The sequence below is a fragment of the Planococcus citri genome, chromosome 2 (assembly GCF_950023065.1).
Source record: "Planococcus citri chromosome 2, ihPlaCitr1.1, whole genome shotgun sequence".
Taxonomy (NCBI): domain Eukaryota; kingdom Metazoa; phylum Arthropoda; class Insecta; order Hemiptera; family Pseudococcidae; genus Planococcus; species Planococcus citri.
In genome coordinates this window covers 13,311,103-13,323,622 of record NC_088678.1, presented here as the reverse complement: position 1 = coordinate 13,323,622, position 12,520 = coordinate 13,311,103, and the positions used below count along the sequence as shown (strand labels likewise).

The following is a 12,520-nucleotide window of genomic DNA, read 5'->3' as shown; positions in this document are numbered from 1 at the left end:
ATCCCTATTATTCTATTCTGGTAAAGTTGGTAACCTGTAAATATGAATTTTTTTGATAATAATGTTTCAAAGATGTCAGGTCTTTTGAGTCTTATACTTCGTCTTGGTTTCATTTTAGTTTTTTACTGAATCAAAAATGAAAAATCTGAACATTCTTTGAATAAAATTGTTTCAAAACATTGATTTTGAAATTATGCTTGAAAAATAGAATTGTAATTTTGTCGCTCTATCTATAATAATTAATAAAATAAAACAATAAAGATTTGTCGGTCTGCAGATTTTTGGCAATTTTTTTTTAATTCCACTTCAAAGCCCTTTATTTTTTGTAAAAATATTAAAATTTGATGAGATTGAAGCAGTGCAACAACATTGAAATTTGGGTTATATTTTTATATTTTGGTGGTCTTAATCGATTGAGGATGATTTTGAGCCATTCTACTCAAATTCTAGAGCTAATAACTTTTTGGATTTAGGCACTTCTGAACAAAATACCATAAAGATGCTTCAAATGAAATTTATTTCTTATGACCTTGAATTGACCCTCGTTTGGACCATGATTTTAAAAATGATGTTCAAGTTTAAATCGATCGAAAAGATTATGATTCGATTTTATAGGAATTCAATTCGACTTTGGCTCTTTTTTTTAAAACAATTTTTCCAAAACTAGCAAATTTAAAAATTAGGATGCCCTCAGAAGACTCTAGAACAATTCGAATCCTTCCCATATTTTTTTTTTCATCGAAAGTAGTTTCTGAATTCGCTTAAAAAATCGACCACTTGAAATAATCTTTCTTGGTCCGGTCTGAATATTTTTTGCGGGTCAAAGTTCTTCCCTCGAGAGAAGAGTAAATTTCAGAATTTGACCCAAAATAGCTCAATTTTGAAAGTTACAGAAAAAATCAAATGAAAAATTATCGAGCACTTGCTAGTGTGTTTCAAATGTAAATTCTTCAATTTATTTGAAAAAATATGCACAAACGCCTTTTTTAGGGGTGTCCCAAAGTGGGGGGCTCTAAAAAAGGGTTCAAAATTACGAATATACAGGGAGCTTAATTGAACTTTTTTCATCTAGATAATCGAATATACTCTTGAAAACGTTACGTTTAGCGCTAATCGCAGGTTTCTAGTTTTCCCAGGGTTCCCAAAATATCAAAATTACAAAAAATTGGAAAATTGGATTTTGGAGTACCAGAGGAAAATTTTATTGAGCTTTAAAATTTAGTGGGGTGGAGGTCTTCCTGATACTAATAAACTGTAAAAAGGTTTTAACGGGGTTCAAAGGGGTAGATAAGTTCAAATTTCAAAATGGTGGTTCCAAAATTTTCCAAAAATCACCCCCCCCCAATTTCTGCTCCCAAGCGTCGAAAGTAGAAAAATTACCACGCCTAACGTTAATTGAGTTCAAACAGATATTTTACGACAAAAAAAAATTTTGAAAATACTCACTAGTCAGCGGTTCCTAAAATTATTTTTTTATTCACAACTTTGGGGACCTCTGGAGCCCAAAAAATTGTCATTTTACATACCTATTGGTCAACTAACCACGTATTTGTATTTGGGACATTTATTACAACCATCTGGGCCCAGAAAATGACCTTATTGCAACTTCTTTGCCATTACTCAACCTTCGGGTGACAATAATAATACAGCGAAAGCTTGTTATAACACTTTACAAGGAATGGAAAAAAAGAGCATTATAAGCCAAAGCGCGCTATAAGTGAAAGTTTTTGAGTGAACAAGGCTATCTAGCGACCAGAAGAAATCAACGTTATAACAAAATTAGCATTATAATTGAAAGTGTTATAACGAGCTTTTACTGTATTAGAACTTTTGTAGAAATCTTTGAATTTGTTTTTTAAAGACAGCTCTCTCTCCTAGTCGGTTCTTACTTCTTTCAACATTTTTGTAAGGAATAGTGAAATTTTAACTTGAGAAACTGGGTCAAGTTCATTTTCTTGTATGATACTTTGGAAGTTTGGAATGCTGTGATGTTCTGCTGGAAGACTGAGATTAATTGGTGAAGACTAGCTTTACGTTCCATCGAAGGTTGATTATGTAGTATCAACAAATGAGAAGCCAATTGTTGAAACTGAACATTGTAATGTTTATTGATGATGTGCGTAGTAGGTACTGAGAATACTGAGATAATTGTTTTCAGCAATATTGATGTTCTTTATGAGATCTTTTGCGTCACTTTCAGAGCATATCTGGAGTGGGGTTTGGTTTTGTGAGGAAGGTCCATCTTATTAATCCAGGAAGAGAAAAAAATTAGCCTGAGCGTAGCGAGGGCAAAAGCTTTTGAAAATTTTCATTTTACTATGTGAAAGGACAATGTTTTTTTGATAAGAGGAGCTTGATCGTTTATGGCTTCAAAATTTCAGGATTTAAATGATTTTTTTTAGAAATTTCAAGTCTGAAATAGAAAAGCAAAAAAGCCCAAACAAAGTGAGGGCAAAAGCTCAAGAAATTTTAAAAACTTATGTTTTTTTTTATTTGAGGAGTTTATTTTTGGATTTACATGCACATTTTTTGAGTATTTTCAGAAAGTTTGATATTGAAAAAGAAAAATCAACAGTCCTGAGTGACTGAAGGGAGGGCTGAAGTTTTCGAAAATTAATTATACCTAATCCATGTAGTTACTGTAGTGGGAGATTTTTCCCTCGTTCCTCACGTTATTTACTGGGTAAATATTTCCTCTTACAAAACTTCATTAATTCACCTCCCGCCTATAATATTCGCATGAACCAATCATCTCATTGCACCTGTCAAATCATTATCATAATAGACAAACACAAGCTTTCAACAACTGAAAACTTCGAGCCAATCTTCAGTAGGTCCGAGCACCTCGGCCTACTCATTCGGTTTGAAAAGTGTGAAACTTAGTGTATGAAACATAAAACTCGAAACTTGAAACTCGAAACTAAACATTCGAATTATTCAACTATTAAACACCATAATTAAATGCGAAGCTTTCAATTATTAATGAAAAGTTCTCACTTCCATTAATCTTCTTATTTCCGTTTTTATTCCTCGAGAATAGATGATATTTATTTCATCCCGTTGATATACTTAGGCTCGCTACCACCTATTTTGGTTCGATTTCTCTGACCAGGGTATGCTAATGATTTTTTTTTATTTAGTTTTAAGTTGCACTATTTTCTTCATCTTTGTTTTCATTTTTGTTTCTCAATAAAAAGTCTCAAAGCAGTGTGCTTGTTACTTTCTTCAATGTTCGATGGGTTTGGGATGCCATTTTTCATCCCTATGTAAATTCTCTTGGTATACCTATTTTCGTCACCTGTTTATAATTATTTAATGGTGAAAGACCCCGATTTTAATTATTACTCCAGTTGAATTTTCTTATGTATGATTCTTTATGGTAAATCTTAGAGATACATTCGTTTCATGATCAATATTGCGCCAATGCGGATATTGGTCCATTTGGGATCAACATAATAATTTGAAATAGGTCCAGGTTTTTACTTTCTTTTATTCATTTTTATTTATCAGTCCGAATAACCTTTGGCGAGGCGGTAAATCGCCAGACAAGGGTGTGCTTTCATTAGCTAGGTCTTTTCCCAGGGGTTTTTTCATTTTTTTTTTCTGGTACTTGGGATGATGCAGTGCATGAAAAGGAATTTTCTGCACGCTTCATTACCCAGTAAATTACAATTTTTATTTTTACAAGAAGTCAATTTCGAAATTCCATTTGACATTTTTAAGAGTAACTAGGTACCTCTATCTTGAATAGGTGCAGAAATTTAGAAATAGAAAAACTGTACTTAGCTTGAGCAAAGCGAAGGCAAAATATTTCAAAACATGTGCTATTAAGTTTCAAAAAAGTCAGCATATGAGTCTCTTTCTAGACTGAAAATTTTCTGAATTAAATAAAGTTATATTTTTACCAGAGCTGTGGATTCGAAACAATTTTGGGATTGGGTTTCGGTTTTGTGATCAAAATTTTGTCATTTCGGGATTGGATTTGTTTTAGTATTGTTCTTCTAAATTTTTATCTCAGTTTCGGGATTGGTTTTGGGATTGGAAAAATTTTTTCGGTTCTGGAATTTTCATTTCAATCAATTTTAAACCCAAATTGAGTAATAGACCCTCAAGGGGTCTAAAAAATGAGAGTTTTTGAATGCATGTGCAGCGGAGCAATTTTAATCATCAAACTTTAACGGTGACCCTGAGCTCAAGAGGGGGTCGTGACCCCCCAACCCCCCTGGCTACGCCTCTGCCTTCAAGGCAATTTGTGCAGTCCAAGTAGAAAATATCACAGATGGGTCTTTTTAAGGGATATACCCAATAGAGGCCCAAGCATGCCTTCAGATACGAGTAGCAGCCAGGTATACCTAGTGAAAGTGGTAAAAATGTGGTGATTTTGAAAGATGGTTGTGAAAGAGTAATAAAGTAGTAATTTTTAGCTACCCTGATGGAAAATTGGAGAAAATTTGGAAAAAGTGAAAGAAATGAATTGAAACTTACAAAATAAAAAAATGAATAAATATAATATACTTACTTGAAATCAAAAAAGATTCTGTACCTACTCCAAATAACCTCTCCCCCTTAAAAAAAACTTAGATGGGGAAGGGTTTGAAAATTGTATGAAAATGTTTTTTGAATGGTAGTGAAGAATTTTATTGGTGATTTTTGTTTGAAAAATTCTTTTAGACACCATCAGGCCCAGAATGATTGAAAATAATCAAGAAGAATATCATAGATAAGTCCTTCAATTGAATCATACATATTCAAATTCAGCATCCCACATCCTATCGCATCCCCACTCTATTTGAGGTGAAAAAACCTTGATATTTTCTGGACATTTTTACCTGCAGATTTCCTCCCTTCAATTGAGCAAGGAGGTTAAAACATGGCATTTACCTGTTGTATATGCCATAGTATGTGTCTTTCAAGCAGTTGGACCATTGAATTCCAACTTCTGTCCCTCCCCAGGGTCCAAAAATCCAATTTTTTAGTCATTTTTTTGTTTTGTTTCTGACAAAATATTTTTCATTACAGAAAATCTAAGCTTTTTCCATTTTCCATTTTCTGAAAATTCCAAATTTTTGTAAGTACCTTGTTTTGTAGGAAAAGGAATGATGAATGCAAGGTAGAAAGTACAGGTGAAATTTTTTCAATTTACGTTTAGCTTAATATCTTCTTGTCTTTTCTATCCTAGAATAATAATTACTCGTGAAATAATCAACACAAATTGAAATTTAATACAGATTACAAAAATTGGTATACATAATTTAAAAACTACACGCGGGTATCATTTACCTTAGTGCCTCTATAAGAGACACAATACTGAGGTAAAAAGGTCATCGAGATAGTCCAAGAAATGGCGAGGTAATAACAAAACAATCGAGAAAAGATACGACCATTTTTGTTCGCTTATTCAAAACACATCTATATACAGTCAGATTTTCCTGCTGGTCATTCCGTCTCTAATCAGGTTCAAATTTGGAAACATCTCTTTTATACCTACTAGCGTCGATAAAACCTTCAAAACTTTCATTGTCGTTCTCCATCAATGAATCTTCAGGCGGATGTTCGACCATTTCTAAAATCTGCGAAACATCCAGGTCGCCTTTTTTCTTCGCCTTTCGAGCTAATCTAAAATCAGGTCCCTCGGTTCGACCTCCTCCACCGCCCATACCATCGCCCAATATCCTATCGAGATTCTGCTCAGCTTCTCTTTGCGTATTGAGATTACGTTCTTCTTGGAGTTTCTCTCGTTCGATTTCGGTTTCCATTTGATTAATGAACATGTAATACCTTTGCAGATCGTCGGGTATGGCAAACGGAGTATATTGACTTAAATTCTTGTAATCTGGCTCTTCCAGCACCGTTCTGTTGTAAACCACTCGTAAACGTTCCGGATCAGTGAGAACTTTGTAGTACCATTTGTAAAAGCTTAAATATCGAGGCTCGATGTTTTCGTGGTAGAAAAATGATCGTACGAGGTTTTCTTCGCTGTAATTACTAACCACTTCGAGTTCAGATGAGGGGAAGTATTTGTCCATGATGAACGAAGCGTTCGCTTCCCAGTAGGCTATTTCTTTACTGGTTAAATTCTCGATGGTGAAGTCCGGTACTTCGCCTAAATTGGCGTATGTTAGAATGGTGATCGGAATCGGCGTATTGTTGTATTTCCTATGATATCCGTATTCTCCGTATATTTTCTCGTTACCGTAGTCTTCGCTTTCTGCAGAACTAGGTACTTCTTCTTTGTCTTCGGACGATGAAGGTTTCTCTTCGGAGGAGCTCTCCAAGGAAATCAATTCGCTGGAGATTTTCTTAGTCGATTGGGTCGGGGCTGGGGTCGTGTCTGTAGGGGGAAGGGCTGCTGTGGTTCTGGTAGAGGCCTGAGCCGAGTCGTAGGCGACCATAGCGGTGGGTGGTTTATCGAAAGAATCGTCTCTGTATTCGATAGATCCGGACATGAATCGATCTCTGCCGATTTCATCGCTCTCGGTCATCCTTGTATGGAGTACCGTTTCACGCCTGGAAGCCCCAAAGTTCTCCGGGTATGTGAATCGGACAGGAGACGATCGAGTGGTTGGTGTCGTGTACATGAGTCTAGTCGTGTAATTTAATTTTTTCCAAGTGGTCATACTGGCCGTGGAAAGGGTGTAATAACGACGTATACGACTGTATCGAAAATGCTTAAAGGTTTGTCTGCTGCCGGTGATACCAACCCTTTGCATACGTATTCCGGCGACTTTTCTGTTAGATAGAGGATGATCGTGGATCTCCTGGATATTGGGCTCATTCTGAGGGTGCAGATTAGAAATAACGTTATCTCTAGGGTCAATTTTAAATTGCGATTTGGCTAAAAGATGGACTGAGTCGTGATGAAATTGTAAAGGTTCTTTGTAATTGACGTGCTGGGGTTTCTGAACATGATTGTCTTGTTGATGTATCGAATGCTGTGCCTTCTGATGAGATACCTGTTGCAAGTAATCTATTTTTTGCAGTACAAGATCGTTCAGAGCGTTGGCTTCTAAATGCACGTCGTTATTTTGAGGAGCTTTTCGTCGAACTTGTGCTTGCCCCAAGTGAAAAGCATACTGATTTGTGACGTGATTGACTAATATATAAATTGTACATATGCACACCTGAAATCATAAAAATAAAAATGTATTCAGAAAGTGTCCAATTTTCATATTGAGCATTGATTTTGTTCGCAGGTCTTATCAAATATCCAAAGCATTCGGGCGAAGAAGATAAATTCGGTCATGATGATAAAACGATGGAATGCAGAACAGGTAAGGGATTTTTTACCTATAAATTATTTTTCATAAAATCTAAGTATGCGATGTTTATTGTTTCTATTGCATGATGCGAATTAGCGGCTAATATTTTATGGGCTACTTACGGTTTCGTGGAACGTGGTCATTATGGGGTAAATTTATCACAGAATACTCATTTAGTACATTTCAAACGAAAGAAATGTACTCAGTTGAATGGCATGATTTACCGTTAGGTTATCAGAGCATCGAGTTCTCCTTTAGAGGCCAACATTTTAGGAAAAAAAATGGAATTTTATCAAATTTAAAAACAAAAGAGGTGAAAAAACTTGACCTGTGTAATTTTTTTCACTCGTATGTTGCCAAAAAGGAATGCTAAATTTTATTGACTTGGAGGTTTTCGGAAGCAATTTCGATTTAATTTACGATAATAAGACGAGACGGGGGTTTGAGGAGAGCGTCCACATTCTTCGATCTCACTATGTATGATGGTTTTACGATAAATCGATATTATCTATACTTCCTAGAATTCGTTCTCATTAATTCGAAGGGAATGAAGGGAAACAGGTGTAGAAATGTTTGTACATGGACCTGAAAATGTATGTAGTATCTCTATTACATTTTCTGGGCTGATACGAGCGAAATACGTATCTTCTGTGAAAGGGTGTTCTTCGGTGGAAATGGAGTAGTTGGTTTTTGTATTTGAATTTTCGGTTATTTCAGTTTTTTTTTCTTACTTGGGGGAAAGTACAGCCAAGTTGGATATTGAAGATTGAAGTAAGTTCAAATTATTTCGTATATTAATATTTATTTTTATTATTAATAATATTATCAAGGAACTCGTCACTCGAAGAACAAACATGCGAGTATTTTAATGATTGATAGGTACCTGCAAAGTTACCTACCTTTTCAGATTTCTGATGAACGAAGAACTGTTTGTTTTTTATTTTTTTCTCCGTCAAATTTCGTATACTTGCGTAAAAATGAACGGAAATATTTTTCTTTTGAAAAAAAGTAAAAGCCAGTATTATACCTAATAGGTACCTACTTGGTCAAATTTTTTTTCTTTCAGAAAAAACTGAGGTTAGATTATCGCGCTTATCAGGTTGAAATATGTACTTACCTACCTCGATTTATCTCACTTTTTAAATACTATCATTTCGATCAAATTGTCGAAATTCACTTTTTATGCTGGGATTTTTTTAAACATACCTACATCAAAATAAAACATCGAGAATTTAATCATCATTATCGTCAATAGGTATGAATAGTCTACAGTCCAAACGCAAAGAAGTGCTCTGGAAACCGAAAACAGTTGGCTTGTTTGAGGGACAAAAAAAAGAGTAGGCTTTTTGTTAGTATCTCATTAGCATTCCTGGAAAATGGACATTTTGGTGTTATATTCCTCAATTTTGAACTCAATAAAATTTGAGAGTTTAAGTTTGAAAATTTAATTTGATAAATTTGAGATGTAAATTTACAAAATTTTGGATAAAAATATCTAATAAAAATTTAAATTTACAGTTAAATTTGGAAAATGTTTGAATTCTTATTTACATAAATAAAAAAATTTAATTAAAGTTTAGGCGAAGTAAGGAAAAACTTATTAAACTAAATTTTAAATAAATACATAAAACTCCAAAAAGGAGACTTACCAATGTTGAATAAATTGAACTAATAAAATTAGACAGGAAATCTCTAGTGCCGTAAGTGGATTCGCGAACCAAAATCGAAATTCTCGAATGATCTAACGTTTATTAACTCGAGGGTAAAAATAATTGACCAATGAATAGATTCGCGAATAAATTAGATAAATCTCCGAAAACGATACTTGGAATTTAGTAAACAAAATCAAATAAAAATTTGTGAACTCGAAAAATCGATAAGTAAGTACTTAAAAATTCAGTAGTCGCAAAACGAACCATTAAACAGAACTCGAAAAGTAGGTATCTATTATGGTAGTCTGAAAACAACTGAGGATTTGTAAACTCACCTTAATTGTATTTATATTGAAATTGAAGAGGTCATAACAAAAAGGGGTATATATGACACATATTATGTCCTTTTTGAGACGAATTCATATTGTTATTCTTCAGACCTTCCTCTATCATATTAGACCAACCCCACTTCACAAAGTCGAAAAACCAGTGAGATATCGCCATTTTAAAACTTCGAAGTTGATTAAAAATTTACTTTTTCAGAGATAATGGGTTACTCATGGTCAGTTTTGTGTTGTCAACCATTATTTACCTGGTTTGAACCCAAAAATTCGCTCAAAAATATTTTTAAATCAATAAAAAAAATTGGCCAAAAACTTGTCTTTTTTTATTACTCAACATATTGATCTTTTTTCAGAGATATGGGTTACTCACGGTCGATTTTGTGTTATCAAACATTATTTACCTGGTTTAAATCCAAAAATTTGCTCAAAAACATTTTTAGTTGAAAAAAAAATTGGCCAATTTTTCGCTTCAAAAAGGACATATAATTCGAAATGTTTGAGCGCTTACCGCTAACACACAGTTTCCTCCAGACTGATGGTGCATAGCATTTCATATAGTTAGATAGTGGGAAAATAAGATAAAATCGTCACCATGTTCAAATATGCACATTTCTAAACTTCACAAGCACTCAAACTTTCAAACAGTTTTTTCTCAAAATATAACTTTCACACATATGTCCTTTTTGCTATGACTTCTTCAATTTGGTTTGTTTTGAGAGGGAGGGCTTCGAATTGGGCAAATTGGTAAGACAGTTTGATTTAAATTTATTTCAAAAAGGAGGCGCGATTTTAAAATGCGGGCATTTATGACATCATAAAGTTGCAATTTGGAGGGTAAATGCGTGGGACAAATGAAAAAGGGGTTACAATTCTGAATAATTAGTAAGTGATAAAAAAGTCGTAAATGTCATGTCAATGTTTTGAATGTACTTGTGGTTAATTTTAAAGGGGTTTAAAAAGTACTTAGAGCTCATCAGCTCTTATACAAATTGTTACAAGTGTCGACTTTTGGTATGAGAAAATATTAACATAGTCAGATTTCGGGTTTTTCATATTGAAAATTGTCGCAGGCGTGAGGGTGAAAATGTGAGCCCATAGCCATAAAAATCTCAATGTTTTGACATTTATGAGAACCGAATTATCGTGTGAATCGGGGGTGACTGTGGGAATCAAAGAGCCCACAGCTATAAAATTTTACTCTTTATTAATTGACTCAAAAAATGTGGGTAAGTACCTATTTGATTTTAAATTTATAATGCTTAATGAATTTTGAAAGTGTGAGTAAGTACTTATATTTGATTTAGAGTTTTAATTGAGCTAGGGGATGAATTCTAATTGAATCGATTAGTGACGTGATTAAAGTTAGCGGATGAAAATACTGATGAAATCTAGCCAGAATATTACATCGGATTTTTTGGTCGACACAATAGGGAGCTGGAGCCTCCAAACCCTTATTTTTTGGAGTTGGGTGGGGACAAAATTTTTTTAAAAATTTGGTAGAGGACACTCTCCTGAGTATAGAAATAATTATGTATTTTTTTTGAGTGGGCTGTGGCACAGTTGCCTTCCAGAGCTGTATAAAGGCAATTTTTTGCCAATTTTGGCACTTTTTCACACAAAAACGGCTTTGTGGAAGTAATAAGGCCTTTCGTGATAAAAAATACGCACCAACATGATTGCATCCATTCATCCAACGCTGATAGAGACTGCCATTGTCAAAAACGGCTTGCACAGTGACCCGCAGTGAATTTTCAAAGTTACACATCCGGGTCATTTCATGAAAAAAACTGACTGTATGACTTTTCGACAACGTGACCGTGCGACCTATCAAAGTGGGTTAAAATTTCGCGAGAAAAACGAAAATCTCAATGAAAATTTTTTTTGAGCATTTCATGAAAATTTTGAGGAAAAATTCATAAATGAATGTATGACATTTTGACAACGTCACTGTTCGACCTATCAAAGTGGGTTAAAATTTTGCAAGAAAAACGAAAGTTTCAGTGAAACATTTTTTTGAGCATTTCATGAAAATTTTGAGCTGAAAAAATTGTATGAATTATTTTTTTAAAGTATTTTTGGTCTGTTGTAAAATTCAGGTCGCACCGTCAAGTCGTTGAAATGTCATACATTCATACAATTTTTTCTGCTCAAAATTTTCATGAAATGCTCAAAAAAAATTTTATTGGGATTTTTGTTTTTATCGCAAAATCTTAACCTACTTTGATAGGTCGAACTGTGACGTTGTCGAAAAGTCATACAGTCAATTTCAAGACGTATACGTTTTTCAATTTTTGGCAAAATTTTACCTGTTTGACTTAGAAAGCTTAAATTCAGGATAGGTATATTCTATTTACACTATTTTCGACCAGAAACATCAATTGGGAACAGTTTAGAATTATTTCGAGCAGTTCTGGAGCCTCCAGCAGATTTTTGAAACTCGAAATTTTCTCAAAATTTGGCCAAATGAAGTTGGTAAGGTTCACTCTGCACCTTAATCCCAACATACTTAGGCGATGGTGGTGGATTCAAGTCGTTTTGGAGCATCCAGCAATTTTTTTTTGGAAATTTCAGTTTTCCAAAAAACGTCTTGAAATCTGTCCAAATAGTATGTAATTAGTCTAAAGAGTCTGAATAAGCATCAATCGCGAGCATACTTGCTAGATTTGATTTAGATACTTAGATTTTATAACGTTTTTTGAAAAACTGAAATTTCCAGAAAGTCGCCGGAGGCTCCAAAACGGCTCGAAACCACCAGCAATCGACTCAAAATGTCTAAAATAGGTTATGAACTAAATTTTCGTTTTCTACGTAAAACGCAGGAGAAACAGTGAATTTTTAAAATTTAAAATTTTCTTTTTGGATAAAAATGTAGTTTTGAATTGAAATTCACCGATTTTTGAAAAATGACGTGAGACAGGGAGCACCAACTTCGAGAATACGTGTTAAAGTTAATTTTAACAGATTTAGGCCTAATGGAATTTTTTGAAAAACTGGAATTTTCTAAAAGTCATTAGAGGCTCTTAAATTAACTTGAAACCACCCACGATCGACTCAGCATGTTGAAATTGAAACGCAGAGTGAGTTTCTACTTCCTAACTTCTTTTGATAAAATTTTGTAACTGGAATTTCCAAAAAGTTACTGGAGGCTTCAGAACTGCTCAAAACAGATTGAAACTGTTTCCAATCTATTTGGTGGCTCAAAAACATGGCACATCCCAAATTTCATCTTTCTGGGTCAATTTGGTGAAGTTTTGATTTTTTTCTC

General features: G+C 34.0%; 2 protein-coding genes across 2 annotated transcripts in view; one reads left to right on the top strand and one right to left on the bottom strand.

Annotated features, from left to right (window-relative positions):
- Positions 1–5,199: 5,199 nt before the first annotated feature.
- LOC135834736 (uncharacterized) lies at positions 5,200–7,662 on the bottom strand. Its single transcript, XM_065348704.1, has 2 exons — positions 7,382–7,662; positions 5,200–7,121 (listed from the first exon to the last, which is right to left on the bottom strand). The coding sequence occupies exons 1-2, from the start codon at positions 7,400–7,402 to the stop codon at positions 5,448–5,450; spliced, it is 1,695 nt and encodes a 564-aa protein (XP_065204776.1). The 5' UTR covers positions 7,403–7,662; the 3' UTR covers positions 5,200–5,447.
- The window catches only part of LOC135834738 (uncharacterized), a 136,148-nt gene continuing 130,805 nt past the window's right edge, over positions 7,178–12,520 (top strand). The window contains exon 1 of the mRNA XM_065348707.1: positions 7,178–7,271. The gene's annotated coding sequence lies outside the window, so the exon portion shown is untranslated. The remainder of the gene's footprint in view (positions 7,272–12,520) is intronic.

Bases quoted from the DNA above. Each gene is read 5' to 3' on its own strand.
- LOC135834736 (XM_065348704.1), bottom strand. From the start codon at position 7,402: ATGACCACGTTCCACGAAACC. The intron at 7,122-7,381 runs GTAAGTAGCCCA...TTATGATTTCAG, and splicing joins TGACCACGTTCCACGAAACC to GTGTGCATATGTACAATTTA.